This window comes from Emiliania huxleyi, assembly GCF_000372725.1.
Source record: "Emiliania huxleyi CCMP1516 unplaced genomic scaffold EMIHUscaffold_110, whole genome shotgun sequence".
NCBI classification, from domain to species: Eukaryota; Haptophyta; order Isochrysidales; family Noelaerhabdaceae; genus Emiliania; species Emiliania huxleyi.
In genome coordinates this window covers 117,788-133,726 of record NW_005201791.1, presented here as the reverse complement: position 1 = coordinate 133,726, position 15,939 = coordinate 117,788, and the positions used below count along the sequence as shown (strand labels likewise).

The 15,939-nt window shown below is 66.0% G+C and overlaps 6 protein-coding genes across 6 annotated transcripts in view; 4 read left to right on the top strand and 2 right to left on the bottom strand.

Moving 5' to 3' along the window:
- EMIHUDRAFT_223514 (hypothetical protein) overlaps nt 1-2,618 on the top strand; it is a gene marked incomplete at both ends in the record, with an annotated part of 4,324 nt that extends 1,706 nt beyond the window's left edge. Inside the window, one exon of the mRNA XM_005791709.1 lies at nt 2,418-2,618. Within this exon, the coding sequence (XP_005791766.1) occupies nt 2,418-2,618 (201 nt within the window). The remainder of the gene's footprint in view (nt 1-2,417) is intronic.
- A 2,659-nt stretch (nt 2,619-5,277) lies between these two features.
- EMIHUDRAFT_223513 (hypothetical protein) lies at nt 5,278-6,975 on the top strand (the record flags this gene model as incomplete). The annotated part of the gene is made up of 3 exons (XM_005791708.1): nt 5,278-6,149; nt 6,330-6,439; nt 6,617-6,975. The coding sequence occupies 3 exons, from the start codon at nt 5,278-5,280 to the stop codon at nt 6,973-6,975; spliced, it is 1,341 nt and encodes a 446-aa protein (XP_005791765.1).
- A 236-nt stretch (nt 6,976-7,211) lies between these two features.
- Nucleotides 7,212-7,690, bottom strand: EMIHUDRAFT_439850 (hypothetical protein). The gene has a single exon (XM_005791707.1). It carries the CDS (start codon nt 7,661-7,663, stop codon nt 7,481-7,483), a length of 183 nt encoding a protein of 60 aa, XP_005791764.1. The 5' UTR covers nt 7,664-7,690; the 3' UTR covers nt 7,212-7,480.
- A 505-nt stretch (nt 7,691-8,195) lies between these two features.
- On the top strand, nt 8,196-10,550 carry EMIHUDRAFT_439848 (hypothetical protein). The gene is made up of 5 exons (XM_005791706.1): nt 8,196-8,674; nt 8,940-8,988; nt 9,260-9,336; nt 9,851-9,948; nt 10,365-10,550. The coding sequence occupies exons 1-5, from the start codon at nt 8,204-8,206 to the stop codon at nt 10,531-10,533; spliced, it is 864 nt and encodes a 287-aa protein (XP_005791763.1). The 5' UTR covers nt 8,196-8,203; the 3' UTR covers nt 10,534-10,550.
- An 883-nt stretch (nt 10,551-11,433) lies between these two features.
- EMIHUDRAFT_108883 (hypothetical protein) lies at nt 11,434-12,585 on the bottom strand (the record flags this gene model as incomplete). The annotated part of the gene is made up of 2 exons (XM_005791705.1): nt 11,434-11,733; nt 12,475-12,585. The coding sequence occupies 2 exons, from the start codon at nt 12,583-12,585 to the stop codon at nt 11,434-11,436; spliced, it is 411 nt and encodes a 136-aa protein (XP_005791762.1).
- A 2,161-nt stretch (nt 12,586-14,746) lies between these two features.
- EMIHUDRAFT_466669 (methylcrotonoyl-CoA carboxylase) overlaps nt 14,747-15,939 on the top strand; it is a gene marked incomplete at its 5' end in the record, with an annotated part of 7,175 nt that continues 5,982 nt past the window's right edge. Inside the window, 2 exons of the mRNA XM_005791704.1 lie at nt 14,747-14,974; nt 15,436-15,489. Of these exons, the coding sequence (XP_005791761.1) occupies nt 14,747-14,974; nt 15,436-15,489 (282 nt within the window). The remainder of the gene's footprint in view (nt 14,975-15,435; nt 15,490-15,939) is intronic.

Here is a 15,939-nt window from a genome sequence, read left to right as displayed (position 1 = left end):
AGAAGCGAAGACGTATTCTCGTCCCCCACCTGGCGCGCGAGCGGCGTCCACTTTTTGAGCCGTCTCCTGTGCTCCGCCGTACCCACTCTCTTCGTACCCCCTCGTCTTCCCGCAGTGCTCCGACTAGTCTGCGCGAGACCGCATCCCCGCCCCATATCTCCCCATATCTCCCCATATCTCCCCATATCTCCCGAGGGTGGCGCGCTCCAGCACGTAGGCCGCCCATATCTCCCCATATCTCCCCATATCTCCCGAGGGTGGCGCGCTCCAGCACGTAGGCCGCCCATATCTCCCCATATCTCCCCATATCTCCCGAGGGTGGCGCGCTCCAGCACGTAGGCCGCCCATATCTCCCCATATCTCCCCACATCTCCCGCCCCCGAGGGTGGCGCGCTCCAGCACGTAGGCCGCCGCTCCGCCGGGCTACGGCGGCGACGCGGGGGGGTACGGCGGCGCAGGGGGCGGGTACCCCGTTGGGGGAGGATACGGCGGAGGCGGAGGAGGAGGCGGGTATGGCGGCGCGAGCCAGGCGGGCGCCGCTGCCTCGGCGCTACCTCGGCGCAACTCGGCGCTCCGTCTCAGCTCGCGCCGCCGGGCCGACCTCGGCGGATCTCGGCGGATCTCGGCGGATCTCGGCGGATCTCGGCGGATCTCGGGTCGACCTTGCCTGACTGCGCGCTCCTCCTCGGCCGCACCTCGGCAGCACTTCGGCCGCACCTCGGCTGCACCTCCGCTGCACCTCGGCCGCACCTCGGCCGCATCTCGGCAGCAGCTCGGCCGCACCTCGGCAGCACCTCTCGACCGCAAAGGGCGGGCGGCAGGCCCGTCTCCCCATATCTCCCCATATCTCCCCATATCTCCCCATATCTCCCCAAAGGCGGGCGGCAAGCTGGTCTGGAACACGGAGAGGCGCGACGGAGGGGGCGACCGCGGCGGCGACCGCGGCGGAGACCGCGACAGCTACCGCGGGCGCGACGACCTAGACACCTCCTGGTCACCTCCTGGACACCTCCTAGACACCTTCCAGACACCTCCTGGTCACCTCCTGGACACCCCTAGCCACCTCCCAGACACCTCCTGGTCACCTCCTGGACACCTCCTGGACACCCCTAGCCACCTCCCAGACACCTCCTGCTCACCTCATGGTCACCTCATGGACACCCCTAGCCACCTCCCAGACACCTCCTGGTCACCTCCTGGACACCTCCTGGACACCCCTAGCCACCTCCCAGACACCTCCTGGTCACCTCCTGGTCACCTCCTGGACACCCCTAGCCACCTCCCAGACACCTCCTGGTCACCTCCTGGTCACCTCCTGGACACCCCTAGCCACCTCCCAGACACCTCCTGCTCACCTCCTGGACACCTCCTGGACACCTCCTGGACACCCCTAGCCACCTCCCAGACACCTCCTGCTCACCTCCTGGACACCTCCTGGACACCCCTAGCCACCTCCCAGACACCTCCTGCTCACCTCCTGGACACCTCCTGGACACCCCTAGCCACCTCCCAGACACCTCCTGACAACGCGTGGTGCACACTTCTGCCGAGGGCACTGTCGCACTGAGCGCGTGACACGATTGCAACCAAGGCGCGACGACCGCCGCAGCGACCGCCGCTCGCGTTCGCGCGACCGCCGCGAGCGCAGGAGGGAGCGCAGCCGCAGCAGGGACCGCGATCGACGGCGCGACTGAGGCGCCGTTTCCCCTTGCCGCCGCCGCCGCCGCCGCTGCTGCTCGCCACGTCCCGCTGCTGCCGTCGCCACCGCTGTTGCGGCGTCTGCAGCGGTGCGGCGGCTGCCGCTGTTGCGGCGACGGGCGGGCGGCCGCGCCAGCGCGCTTCGCATCGAGGGGAGAGGGCAGAAAAGGGGGGCGGGCGGGCAGCCCGTTCGGTGGTATTGCCCTCGAGGCGTGGCGCCCGCCAGCTCCCGTGGCGTATATGGAGTACACTGTGGCTGCATGCGCCGTAGAGAGTCAGTCGAGCGTCTCGGCCGGTCCCGCTCCCGGTCACGTTCTTGCATCCCGTCGAGAGCGTGGTAACACGTGTTCTCCGCACTTAAGCGGCAACGAATCCGAACACTCGCTGCAGCGACGCGTTGTACGTCCAAGCACGTTCCGTGCCTCGAGTGCGCGTCGTGGCCACACGCGCGCTCACTCTTCGTGCATGTGCCGTGGTGGCTGGTGCTCACACTGCAGGTGCAGCTCTCTCGCTGCTCTTCCTGGCCCCGCGTCGCCGTGCCAGCTCTGTGGCCGCGCCGGTCGGCTTCGAGTCACGAGTGGGAATACTTCGAGTGCAAGCAGGAATGGAGTCCGCGAACAACCAAAACAAGATCTTTTCAGTTTTCTGGATTCTGGTGTCACATGAACATGAAAGGGTTGCCAAGCCGGTTGCGGCTCTCCCAGCCTGTTGTGGTTCAGTACCTCGTCCCCTCCGTGCTCTTTCTCTCCGTCTCGTTCCTCTCGCGAGTCTCTTTGGCATCGGGCATGGCGATGCCGCGTGTCGCCGCGGCAACGATCATGCTCCTCACTCTCAACGGGCTCCGGGCGCAAGTTCAAGAGCAGATGCCCGTTGGTGGTGAGTTCCGTGGCTGGAGCCATGCCGTTGCGAACACCCTCTGAGGTTTAGAGTTTAGCTGGTTGTGTGTCCGAATACTGTGACTGCGACAAGTGATCATCCGAGTCGCGAGGGGCGCCTGCCAACCTCGCTTCGTCGAAGCGGCGCTTCGTACACACACACACACGCCGCAATCGTCGCCGGCGCGCGACACGTTCCCGTCGGCGGGACCGTCCTCGTCGAGTGTGTGTCGCAGAGGCGAGACGCACTCAGGGACGGTGCCGACGGGACGCGGCTCGAAGGGCGACACCCGCGAAGGCACGGCTGGCACCCGTAGCGCGGGGCTCGTCTTCGGAAAGACCAGGATAGCTCTTGTACTGGCAAACTCCTAGCTGACACTCACGCGCGCCCCGTCGAGCTTACGGCGGGCGCGCTGCGGTCGCACGCCTACCCAAGTCATATGCCACGGCGTGCGATCTAGATTCAGCACACGCGCTTCTGCTCGCAAACACTCATCCAATGAACCACCGTCACCCATGAGTGCGAGATAGGGCTAGCGGCTGGCCGCTATCCTGTGAGGGAGCGTCCATAGACACCTCACATGACCCCACACACGGTCTTGTCCGGCCTTGCGGCCGGCTAGATCGCTAGAGGCGGAGCAAGCCTGCTCTAGTCTCACACGTTCGCCCCTGTCGCCTGTCTGTGATGTTTTGTGAGCTACACGCCGGCGCGCGCGCAGCACACGCAGACGCACGCGCGATTCCAACACGCACACGCGCACAGCACGCGCGCATCGCACGCCAGCGCAGCGCCGCACACAGAGCACACTTGCCCACATCAGCAGCAGCCAGCCTGCCACAATCCTCATCTCACACACGCGCGCGCACGCACACTCCCCACGCCGGCGCACGCATTGGGCGTCGCCGAGAGGAACCAGAAGAACCAGAGAGTCGGCTTGAGGCCGTGAGGGATCCAGATCTGGATCCCTCAAGGCCTCACAAGCCGACTCCCTCAAGGCCTCAAGGCATCAACCTGGCTCCTTCCAGGCATACCTAGCCCCCTTCAGGCACCAACCAGAATCTTCCCAGGCATTATCCTGACTCCATCCAGGCAGGAGCTGGCTGCACCTCGCGATATCCCGCTCCATCTCGCCTAATCTCGCCCCATCTCGTCTAATCTCGCCTCGCCTCGCCTCATCTCGCCTCATCTCGCCTCATCTCGCCTCATCTCGCCTCATCTCGCCTCATCTCGCCTCATTACGCCGCACGACGTGACCCGAGATCGACCCGAGATTGACCCGGAATTGAACCGAGATGGACCCGAGATCGACCCGAGATTGACCCGAGATCGACCCGAGATCGACACGAGATCGACCAGAGATCGACCCAACGAGGCCCCTCTGGGGGGGAGATTGACTCAACAAGCGGCCCCAAAGCCCCCTCTCTGGGGGACCCCTCCCCCCCCACCCCGAGTGTCCGTGTCCTTCGCGAGTCACCGATGGGGAGCGGGGGGGGGGGTGCGAAAAACGAACAGGGGAGGCTGGGGAGGGGGGGGTCCACTCTGAAGACAGCCGACCGCGGAGGGGTTTTGTCCCACAGGGTTTTACCCTCCGCGTGAGGATCGGCGCGGCGAGGGGGTAGGCTCGAATTCGCCGCGCAACATTTCACCCCCACAGGACCCCGCCCTCCCCCCCTCATTGGTCCCACCACCCAGAACCCCAACCTTGGCTTCGCACCCCCTCCTTGCGCAGTGTCCCCCGCTATGTGTCGCCGTCTTCGGGGCACGCTATCCTGTGCAGTCAGGGCAAGTGGGGGCGAGGCGCAATCCCTCTGGTCTATACTGGTGTGGTTCTGTCCCTAGTCTCGGAGGGGGGCTTGAAGGTAAGAATATTTTATTTTTGTAAGTCTGGTGCACTGGCGGGAGCCATACTCGCATAGGGGACGCGTGCCAGCTGACTGTAGCCAGCTTCCCGGCCTCCGGCGTCTACCGGGGAGCCTCCCGGACCATCGACAGTTCTCGGGAGCTCTCCCGCACCGTTTAAGCGTTTAAGACCGTTTAAGGAATCGGCGGCCCAGCAGCTCTTAAAACCTGCCATGGCAGGTTTTAAGCCGTTTAAGCCGCAGGCGCCCCAGGGCCCACCCTTTTAAGCCTAGGGGTACCCTAAGCGCGGTGCGCAACCGTCCACTCGGCGGGGTCGCAGCTGCCTCTGCGCGTCCTGGGGAGGTACAAAATTGTCGCCGCCGGAGACGACTCGACGCCGCTGAGATCGGAGATCAAGCTCTGACAGGTCCAGCGGCAGCTCGCCCAGCCAGTCCGTCGGAGGAGCGATCTCCGATCCATGGTGGGGGGCGGGGGGTACGCGGTACGCCGGAGCCGAATATGACACATCCGCGGGCACTACCCCACTACGGCGGGCGTGGGAGTCGAGCATATCTAGATCAGAGCGGTGTCGGCGGTGTCCTCCATTTGGCTCGGGCAACGGGCCCGCTTCGCTTCGCAGCAGGCAGTGGTGCAGGGCCTTCAACTCCCAACCAAGAGAGAAGAAAGAAGTCTCGGCAACCAACCAAACAACAAACAAGTAAGTAAGTAAGTACGCTGTACGGGGAGGCCTCTTATTACCCGCACTTCCCCGCGTCGAGCCCCCCAACCCACCCGCCGGGGGGGGCGCTTCCCCAAGTCGAGGACCGTGTTCGCGGGGCGGGCTCAGCGCTGCCGCTCTGCGCCATGTACATGCACATGCTCGCCGCCGCTTCGTCGCTCGTGCTCGTGCCCTTGCAAAGGCCCCGCTCCTTCTCGCTGCCTCTCCACTCGATCGTCGACCCGCCGCGCGACACGGACGCGCTGCTCAGCCTGCTCTGCAACGCCTCGCAGCCACGGTGCAGCGCCGGCCGCACGTGCGCCCTCGACCCGCTGCTCACGTCCGGAGGCAACATCTCGTGCGCCGCACCGAGCGCAGACCCTGCGGACTGCCACGTCTGCCTGCACAAGTCGCTGCTCCCGCTCGGTCCTATCGACGGGTACGGCAGCGCGGTGCTCTTTGCGGCGGGAACACTCGCCGGCGCGTCTGGCATCGGCGGCGGCGGGCTCAACGTGCCGCTGCTGCTGATCGTGATGGGCTTCCTGATCGAGGAAGCGGTGCCTATCTCGCACGTCATGGTCTTCGGCAACGCCGTCGCACAGAACATCGTCAACCTTCCGCGCCGCCACCCAGCCGACCCGAGCCGGCCGGTGGTCGACTTCGACGCGCCGCTGCTGCTGCTGCCGATGATGCTCGGCGGGAACGCGTTGGGGGTTGTCCTCTCGCCCGTCCTCCCGGCGCCGCTGCTCGTGCTCCTCTCGTGCGTGGTGCTCGCCCTCGCCGCAGCAAAAACTTGGGCGCACGCGGCGCGAGACTTTGCTCGAGAGCGCGCGGGCAAGCAGCAGCAGCAGCGGGCGCCGACAGGCGCTCGTGCGTCGGCGGCGCCGTCCGCGCCGTCGGTGGAGGGCGCGGTGCGCGACGATTCGGCCGCGGTTCAGCAGCAGCGCGGCCGGCGGAGCTGCAGCGACGAAGGCTCTGCGGACGCGCGGCGCTCGCTGCTGCTGCCGGCCGCGCCGCCGTCGAGACCGCGACTGCCGAGCCGCGACGATTCTGGCGCCGGCGGCGAGGGCGGGGGCGAGGGCGGCGGCGAGGGCGGCGGCGAGGGCGGCGGCGAGGGCGGCGGCGAGCGCGGATGCGGCGAGGGCGGAGGCCATGCGGCCGCGGCGGCGCTGGGCCAGCATTCGCCGATTTGCTCCAGAGTTGCCCTGCTCTCGGCCTTTTGGGCGCTCTTCCTGCTGGACGATCTCGGCGTGCAGCTCAGCGGCGCCACCGACCGGTGCTCCGCACCCTACCTCGGCTGGAAGCTGGGTCTGCTCGCCGCCGTCGCCGCCGCCACGGCCGGCGGCGCGCGGCTCGCGGCGCGTTCTCGCGGCGCTCAGCCTCGACTGGAGGGTGACCTGGAGTGGGGCGGCGCGGCGGCGGTCTGTGCGGCGGGTCTCGCACTGCTGGTGGGGATGGTCGCGGGCCTCATCGGGTTGGGCGGAGGGGAGCTGATGGCGCCGCTGCTACTGGCGCTCGGCATGCTGCCGCAGGTCGCCAGCAGCACGTCCGCCTTCATGATCCTCTTCACCTCCTCCTCCGACCTCGTGCACTACCTCCTCCAAGGGGTGCTCGCGCCTCAGCCCGGCTACGCCGCTTGGGCCCTCTGCCTCGGCTTCGCCTCCGCATACTTGGGCCGGCGCGCTTCGTACGTCCTCGTGCGGCGGCTGCGCCACCCGTCGCTGCTCGTCTTTGCACTCGGCGTCATCCTGCTGCTGGCGCTCGCGCTGCTCGTCGCTCGCTCGGCGGGCAGCGCGCACACCTCGTGGGCGTTTGGCCTGCTCTGCGCGCCGCACGGCGCGTAGCGGAGCGCTTTGCATTGGTGGGGCGAGCTCGCTGCATATAGCGCATTTCTCTCAGCCACTCAGGGGCCTTCTCTCGGCACACTCTCCCCCCGCGACGCCGCGTCTACTCCGGACTCCGCGTCTCGCTGCCTCTCCGCCGGGTTCTCTCTCACCCTGCTCAACACCGGCGGGGGACGCGGGGCATCCGACCGAAGGGTGAGTACGGAGTGCGAGTGGCGCGCGTGCATATCTCTGTATATTTTTCCGTGCGTTGTGAAAATGATGAAACACACGTATCTCTCTTCCTTCGCGCCCTGGCGCAGCGCCGTCCTAGCAGACTCGAGGAGACCGAGCCCCGACTCCAAGACGGCAAGTACGGTCTTCCACATGCGTCAACCTCAGCCAAACGATGATTCCACATGCCCTGACTCCTCTAACGTTGAACTCGCACCCCGGCACTCCTGTGTAGCGGAGCGCGACGTATTTGACAGCGGGGGGGGGCAACATGCACGATTGTGAAGCATGCTCAGGCGGACGCCGCCGGCTGGCTCTTGAGCTCGACTCTTACCGTGTTGTTTGATCCCGGCACAAGCTCCACGACCACTCGGCCAGAGCACTCGCTAGTCTCGCTACTCCGGGGCGACTTCTTCTCGTCCTCGAGCAGATCCACCTTCTTGACTCCAGCGAGGGCGTACAGATCGAAATCCATCTCCGCTCTGGGGGGGAGGCCCAGTCACACTTGGCGAGCTTTGAGGAGGGTGTCGCGTCCGACGAAATCAGAAAAAAGAATTTGCTTTGGCCGCAAGGCAAAAACCCTCTTCCACCGACGGGTACAATTTGGGAGCAAAAGAACAGATGCACTACGGGGAGCAAAAGAACAGATGCACTCTTCCACCAACGCGGTAACTGGGTGGACGCGGGACAGAAGAGGACGACACGCGCGAGCGACGCACCGACACACAAACTCACAAGACACTCAGACAGCTGGGCTGCCACAGACGTGAGAGGGTCGGTGCAACTGCCTGTGCCCCCTTGATCTACCCCCTTCCAACCCCAGGTTTCCGAGCATCACTTTTTATTTCTTTTTCTCTCGCCAGTCCGCGCCCTTGTCGTGCCAGTGTGCTGTGAGATTGTATAAGATTCTTCTTTTGGTGTACCTGTGTTAGTGCCAGTGCGCGCCAGTCCTGTGCCCACTTTAGCGCGAGAATCACGCAAAATTCTTTTAAGCTCTTCTGGTCGCAGGCATTTCATGAGGCTGCTCGAGCGCGTCCTTCTCTCCGCGGCCTCTTCTCCGATGAGGTTGCCGCCGTCGCCGCTTGCGCGCAGCGGCCCGATTTCCGCCAACCTCTTTGGCGACATCATGGGCGACGCGCTCAAAGAGCAGAAGCCGTACGAAAGGCCGCTTTTGCCATCGCTGGTCAAGAAGCAGCCAGCAAGCTACCAGCTGCAAGAGAAGATGTTCTCCTTCTCGGGCGAAGACTTTCGCGTCCGCGACCTCTCCGGGCAGGAGGTCATCACCATCGACGGAGGCAACATCAATCTCGGCGGTTGGGTCCTTGACAAGCTCGCCTTCAAGGAGGCGTCGAGCGGCGCCAAGTTCTGCAGCGTCGAGCGGCGCGCCATCGCCGCGTCGACGTGCTACGACATCTACTCGGCCGACGGCGGCGAGTGCGTCGCAAAGGTCGAGCGCGAGTGGATGTCGATGACGCCAAAGTACAAGGTCGGATCACCCGAGAGTACCCGAGAGTACCCGAGAGTACGCCAAAGTACAAGTGATCGCCCGGCGGGCTTCGCCCCGAGCCAGCGTCTGACGCCCCGAGTTGCCCTCGTACCTGGTGCCGTCGGGCGCGCGGGCGCGCCGTTTTACTACGAGAGGGCGACGCGAACCCGTCCACCAACCCCTCACCCTCACCCTCGCCCGCAGTTTTACTACGAGGGCGACGCGACCCCGTCCACCAACCCCTCGCCCTCACCCTCGCCCGCAGTTTTACTACGAGGGCGACGCGAACCCGTTTGCCGACTTTGAAGCCGAGGGCGCCTTCCCCTAGCAGCGGAGTAGCCTGTGTTCTTCTTGTCTCCCAAAGCGCTCGAGAGGACCCGTGCTTCAACGCACTCACCGCATTTGGTGCTGTGTCCCTCGTATTCACCCGGTGCTCTCACCACACACTGCAAGGACCGTACGCCCGCTCCGATGTTGGTGTATTCAGCACGTGCTTTGGTCAGCTCTCCCACCTTTGCTACCGCACCACCCACCGGGCTGAGCCCACACTGGATTCGATACTCTGGAGGTATGGTACACACGCAGGCTCCTTCCTCGACCGCACCTACACCTTCAAGGCCGGCTGGGGAGACACGATCGCGAGGGTGCGGCGGGCGCCAGAGGCACGCAGATCTGAGATTCCCCGAGATTCTCCGAGATTCCAGAGAGGGCCGGAGGCACTTGCAGACCCTGCACGCGCGCTCTCCCCCCCGCCCCCCCTCCCCCTCCCTCTCCCTCTCCCTCTCCCTCTCCCTCTCCCTCTCCCTCTCCCTCTCCCTCTCCCTCTCCCTCCCCCTCCCTCTCCCCCTCCCCCTCCCTCTCCCTCTCTCTCCCGCGCCCCGCAGAGCACGGCTCGCAACGGCCCTCGGGGAATCTCGGGAAATCTCACCTGCGTATGGCCCTCGATCACCCCGAGCCTCGCGCGCCGCCACCCTCGCTCGCCCCGACACACAGCCCTGTCCCGCCTCTCTCGATCAAATCTCTCATCACGCGCGCACACACACCTCGCTCACTCCGCCGCGGAGGAACATAATTTTAGGAAGAGAAAGCGCGAGCGGCGCCGCGCCGCCACCCTCGCTCGCCCTGGCCAGGAAGAGAAAGCCGCGCCGCCACCCTCGCTCGCCCTGGCCCTCGCAGCTCGTGTCGGATCTGGACACGTACGTGGTCGATGTGGCGGCGGGTGTGGACGCGGCGGCAATCCTTGCGATGGCGGTCATCATTGACGAGGAACACACGCGCGCGCGCACATCACGCACACACACACACACACACACACACACACACACGCACGCACGCACGCACGCACGCACACGCACACACACACACACACACACACACACACACACACACACACACACACACGCACGCACGCACGCACGCACGCAGCGCGCCGGCCTTGCAACTTTATTGCCGCGGGCCGCCTGTCTTTTGTACGTGGAGTCGCGACGGTCGCCTGGCCCTCGCCCCACCACCTCATGTGGGGGGGGAGTGTGTGTGGGGGGGGAGGGGGGGAGGGGGGGCGTGTGTGCGTGTGTGCGTGTGTGCGTGTGTGTGTGTGTGTGTGTGTGTGTGTGTGTGTGTGTGTGTGTGTGTGTGTGTGTGTGTGTGTGTGTGTGTGTGGAGAAGGTCACCCTGCCCTACCTTGCCTTAGGACCACGACGAGGAGGACGCGAAGAGGGCCAAGGAGGAGGCCTCGGGCGGCGGCGGCTGGCCGTTCGGTTGAGCACACCACGGTTACTTGTGGGGCGAAAGGGATGCATGGTGCATATGGCGCGCGCGGGGCAACTTCCCACTCTCTGTGTATCCATGTTCGATGTTAGGGGGTAGACAGCGCCCCAAAATCCACCAGTCTGGGATTTCGCGCAATCACTTGACTCTGAAAAGCCGCATTACCTCTCCAGCGAGTGCCCCCCCCCCCCCCCCCCCGAGGTGCGAGGAGCGCTCTCTGCCTGTGGGGGGTGCTGGCGTTTGTAGACTGTACTGTGTACAGACAGCTGACGCGTCGCGGCGGACCTGACCTATGCGACTTGAGCCAGCGATCAAAACCAGCTGGCCAAAGGTGTCACAAAGCGCAGTTCGGATTTCGTGTTGCGCATTTAATAAAATCGAACACACCCGGTTTTTTCTTTTTCTGATGCGATATGCTCCTGGCGGGGGGCGCGGTCGAGGGCGCGGGGGTGGGTCGCGCAGTGCCCGCTGGCGGGGCAAGCGGCGAGGGGGTCGCCGGGGGGGTTGGGATGATGGGGATGGTCTTTTCGGCGAGCACTACGGTGCTCGCGGATTCGACTGTCCCCCCGATCGTGCCCACCTCCATGAGGACGACGGCGCCTTCTAAAGGTCCGTCGCAGGCTGTGCCTCTTTTGGTACCTGTGTCGAACCTGTGTGCTCTGCGAGAGAGTTCCGTTTGTTGAATTCTTTTTCTGTAATAGAATTCTTCTTTCAGACGCCGTAGCGCGCTGCCATGGTGGCCGCTGCCTTGAGCAGTGGCCACGGTGGCCGACCCAGGGCTCCTACGCGGCTACCAGCCGCGCGCGACCGCTGCCGCTGGCACCGGTCGCGAGGACTCTGGCTCGGCATGCGCGCCACCGGCCGGTGTGCCGCGCTCCGCAGAACGACGCCTGGATGCAAAAGGCATCCCGGGCACGTTTCAGCAGAGCTCGGCCGGCCGGCCGCCGCGATGGGGCGGCGAGCACCTGGAGGCCCCGCCTGGCGCTGCTGCTTCAGCTCGACCGCCGGGCGCGCCGCGAGGCGAGCAGCTGCGAGGCGAGCAGCTGCGAGGCGAGCAGCTGCGAGGCGAGCAGCTGCGAGGCGAGCAGCTGCGAGGCGAGCAGCTGCCAGGCGAGCAGCTGCCAGGCGACCTGCTGCGAGGCGACGTCTGCCGCCGCGCTGGCCACCCGCTTCCTCGCCAGCCCCTTCTCACTCTCGAGGAGGAGCTCTGCGACGTGCTTGGCGTCAGTCTGGACGACGCCGACGTGGTTGTCCTCCGGGAGGCCCTTCGGCGGGTGGGGAACCAGAGCGAGCTGCGGCGGGCGGGGCCGCGAGGCGGCGGCGAGTGGCGGAGCGTCATGCGATGCGGCGGCTGCCAGGGCTGTGTCCACCCGCGACTCGTTTGACCTGGGCGCGCAGTGCGCTTCGTCTCCCTGGGGCAACCCTTTCCCCCTCCGCGATCCCCGCGACTCGTTTGGGCGCAGGGAGTGCGTCCGCGAGTTTGCTGCGCGCCTTCGGGCCAGCCCTGCTTTTGTCGAGCGCGTCCGGCGGGAGCTCGCGGGTTTCTTTCTCGCCTGCTGTTGCTCCTCTTGCTCGGACCCCTCGAAGCGCCGACTTTGCCACGGGCACGTCCTCTTCTACGTCGCTAAGCTCACGAGCTCGCTTGCGAGCACGGGCAAGGACACGGCCGGCGACGGAGAGCTCGGCTGGAAGGGGGCCTACGTGCGCTTTGGCAACACGGAGACCGGGCTGCTCAAGTTGGTCAAAGGGCGCGGCAAGTGGTCTCCGTCGGAAGCGACGGCAGCGGCGGTGGCGGGGGAGGAGGAGGAGGCCGAGGAGGAGGGGGAGGAGGGGGAGGAGGAGGATGCCCCCAAGAGAAAGCTCACGGAGCAGCCTGGCGATTACCCCTTTGCGCGGCAGCAGGATTGCGATCTACGTTTGTTTGATTTTGAGGCTTTCGGAGGCTTTGGAAAGGAGGTTCGCAGCACCCTGAGGGAGGCGGCGAACCAGCTGAGCAATAAACTTTCGCACGCTCAGCACCTGGACGAGGTCACATGGACCACCAAGAACTGGCACGGGCTGCAGATGCAGCGCTTGTCTGTCGTCCTCCACACCGCCGTGGCGTGGCAGACGGTGAACGAGCTAGCGTGCGGGGAGAGCGGCATTGTGCATGGTGCGGAGTGCATTGCCGTTCTTAACGGAGTCGCTTAGGCGGCTCCGGTGGTGAGCCTGTGTGTGTGCCAGTCCGCGCCAGTCTGCGCCCTTGTCGTGCCAGTGTGCTGTGAGAGAGGCTTGTATCTTAAGAATTCTTCTCCATGTCTGCCCGCGCCGCCTCGCACCCGTCTCCACCGCCGCTCCCTCGCCAGACACGCCGCCGCCCGCCCGCCTCCTCGACCTCCCCACGGAGCTCCTCGTGCGCGCCTTCTCTCGCTGCGAGAGCCCCGCCGACATCGCTCGCGTCGCGGCCGTCTCGCTGCTCTTTCACGGCTCGCTTGCGGTGGAGGCCATTCGCTTGTGGGCGCAAGAGCGCGGCTTCGAGCTGCCGGCGCTGCCAGAGTGGGAGAGCTGTGCCGTGCGTTGGCTGTGTCTCGCTGCGCTGCTGTGCGAGTCCAACCCGCCGGCGAGGGCTGCGGCAGGCACATTACACAGCGTTTTCATCGACGTCGAGGGGCGGCTCTCGTCGTGCGGCTGTGCGGAGCACATCCCAGGCCTCCTTGGCCACGGCGAGGGCGTGACGCGGCTCAACACGCCGACGCGCCTTGCGTCGACGCTGGGCGGCGAGCGCGCTGTGAGCGTGACGGTGGGAGACTGCCAGACCCTCGCCCTCACCGCTGACGGAGCTGTCTGGAACTGGGGTAGTCGAGGCTTGGGCCACGGCGACCAGCAACACCAGGTGCTACCGAAGAAGATCGAGGCCTTTGCTGGCCAGCGCGTTATCACCGCGGCGGCTGGAGATGCGCACAGCATGGCAATCACCGCCGACGGAGCCGTCTGGAGCTGGGGCGATGGAGCCGGTGGCCGGTTGGGCCACGGCCACAATTTCAACCAGCTGCTGCCAAAGAAGATCGAGGCCTTCGCTGGCCAGCGTGTCGTCGCAGTGTCGGCTGGAAGCGGCCACAGCCTCGCACGCCGGGTTTGTCTTGTATGTGCGTGTCGGGCCGGGGTGTGAGCGAGGGGCAGAAGGGGCGGGGGCGTGCGGGGCAGAGGCCCAACGTCGGGCGGCCTGTCGGGGTCCGGAGAATTCGAGGGGGGAACGAAGAGGGGGGGATGGGCGGTCGGCGTCGGGGTAGAAGCAAACAGGGCGTACGGGGTAGCCGTCACTTTCCTGCCTCGAAAGGGCGGGGCTGTCCCGGAAAGTTAGGGGGTGGACAGCGTCCTAATCTAAAATCTGAGGATTCAGGATTGAGGGCTTGCTTCAGTGGGGCCAAAGTGAGTTTATGGATGTGCGAGAACGGTACGGGACACGAGGAGGCACGCGGACCGACTCGTCGGTGACTCTGCTGCACGCCGTTTCAGAATTTTTCCCAGCGTGAGCGAGACGTGGAAGAGTGCCACCGTCGGGTGGGACGGGTCGGCCCGGAGCATCGGAGTAGCCGTCGTGGTCGCGGCGAGCAGCGCCGGCCACTCCGGCGCCGCGTCGGCAACATGGGAGCATGTCCACCGCCACTTCGCGGTCGCAGCGCTGTTGTCGCCCAAAACGCCGCCTATCCCTCTGGCGGGCCAAAGATCGCCTCGCATGTCGATTTTGACTCGACGGGCGCATGGAGGCATCACGTCTCCATGCGCCCATCAAGTCGGAGCCAGTCTGCGGCGACCACAGCGCTCACCGCAGGGATAGGCGAGCTTTTCAGAGTCAAGCGATTGCGCGAAATCCCAAAACAAACTCTCGAATCCCACAGTGGTGGATTTTGCGGCGCTGTCTACCCCCTAGGAAAGTGAGAGACGCCGGGCAGCGTGGCGCACAACTGAACCCTCCCATACGTGTTTGTGCTCCTCCTTTGCTGTCCCACCCATCTCTTCATACGTGTTCGTGTATCGTGTTCGTGGCTCCTCCTTCGCTGTCCCATCTCCTCATCTCTTTCCCGCCTGGGCGGGGCAGTGGGCGGGCGCGCGGTGCGGCGTGGCGTGTGCGTGTGTGCGACTGGAACGAAGGACCGCTCGCTCGCAAACCCTCGGGTTTTTACTATTAACAACGAAGGCGCTCTCAAAAGAATTCAACAAAAAAGAACTCTCTCTCAAAAGAAATCTTGCGCCGGCCTTGCCGCGCAGTCACGTTCCGCTCCGCCGCTCTCCGAGAACCGCGCCCGCTGCCTTATTTGCTAGTCCATGTTTCGCCGCATTCTCGTGGCCAACCGCGGTGAGATCGCCTGCCGCGTCATCCAGACCGCCAGGCGGCTCGGCGTCGAGACTGTGGCCGTCTACTCAGAGGCGGATGCGCGAGCCATGCACGTGCGGATGGCGGACGCGGCGTACTGCATCGGCAGTGCGGCGTCGTCCGACTCGTACCTGCGCGGCGAGCGCGTGCTTCAGGTCGCCGCCGACTCGGGCGCCGAGGTGCCGCCGCGTCCCGCCGGCCCGCGCGCCGCCGCCCTTGCTCCGCCCAGAGCAGATCCGCCGCGCAGCCGATGATGCCACGACCTAGAACCGCGTAGCACGATGAGCGACGCGGCGCGGCGGCCGGCTCGCCCACGGGCGTGGCCGGTCGTCGCCCGCGCCACATCTGCCGACAAACAAGGCGCCATCCATTTCTCGAGGCTGTCGCAGCGCCCTGCCCTTGCCCTTGCCTCCCGACACCGCAGCGGCCACCATTCCCCTCTCGACTGCCTGCCAACCCTGCCCCGCCGCACCGCCCTTTCCCCGCCCGCGTACTGCCCTGCCCCGCCCCCGTCGCCTCCCGAGGCCTCGAACAAGCAGCCCTTCCGCCACCGCCACACACTCCACCGCCGCCGCCGTCACCGCCGCCGCCGCCACGCTGTCACCACTGCCGCCCCCCGCCGCCCCGCCGCCCCGCCCAGGCGATCCACCCCGGGTATGGCTTCCTCTCTGAGAACGCCGACTTCGCTGATGCGGTGCGCCACTTCCTGGACACTTCCTAGACACTTTCGAGACACTTCGCGGACGCGGTGCGCTGCGCACTGCGGCCGGCGGCTCTGACACCGCGCACCAGCCGAACTCCTCCCTCCTCCCTCCTCCCTCCTCCCTCCTCCCTCCTCCCTCCTCCCTCCTCCCTCCTCCCTCCTCCCTCCTCCCTCCTCCCTCCTCCCTCCTCCCTCCTCCCTCCTCCCTCCTCCTCTCTTCTCGCCCTGCTCCTCCTCCCTCCCATCGCCTCGTAGATCGCCTTCGACCCCCCCGCCCCCCGCCCACTTCTTGTACCCCCTTGCCTCTCACCTGGCAAGGCTGCGGAAGTACCACGTGGGCGCACAGAGGCGGCACTCACGCACCCGTGTAGCCGGTGTTCCGAGTGACGGGGCCAGCACGCAATCCGCTTCTGCGGGGCGCCTGGCTTGCTCTCGAAAGCT

Coding starts and splice junctions, on each gene's coding strand:
- EMIHUDRAFT_439850 (XM_005791707.1), bottom strand. CDS start 7,663: ATGGATTTCGATCTGTACGCCCTCGCTGGAGTCAAGAAGGTGGATCTG.
- EMIHUDRAFT_439848 (XM_005791706.1), top strand. CDS start 8,204: ATGAGGCTGCTCGAGCGCGTCCTTCTCTCCGCGGCCTCTTCTCCGATG. Junction 8,989..9,259: donor TGCCGACTTTGAAGCCGAGG/GCGCCTTCCCCT, acceptor GTACACACGCAG/GCTCCTTCCTCGACCGCACC. Junction 9,949..10,364: donor ATCATTGACGAGGAACACAC/GCGCGCGCGCAC, acceptor ACCTTGCCTTAG/GACCACGACGAGGAGGACGC.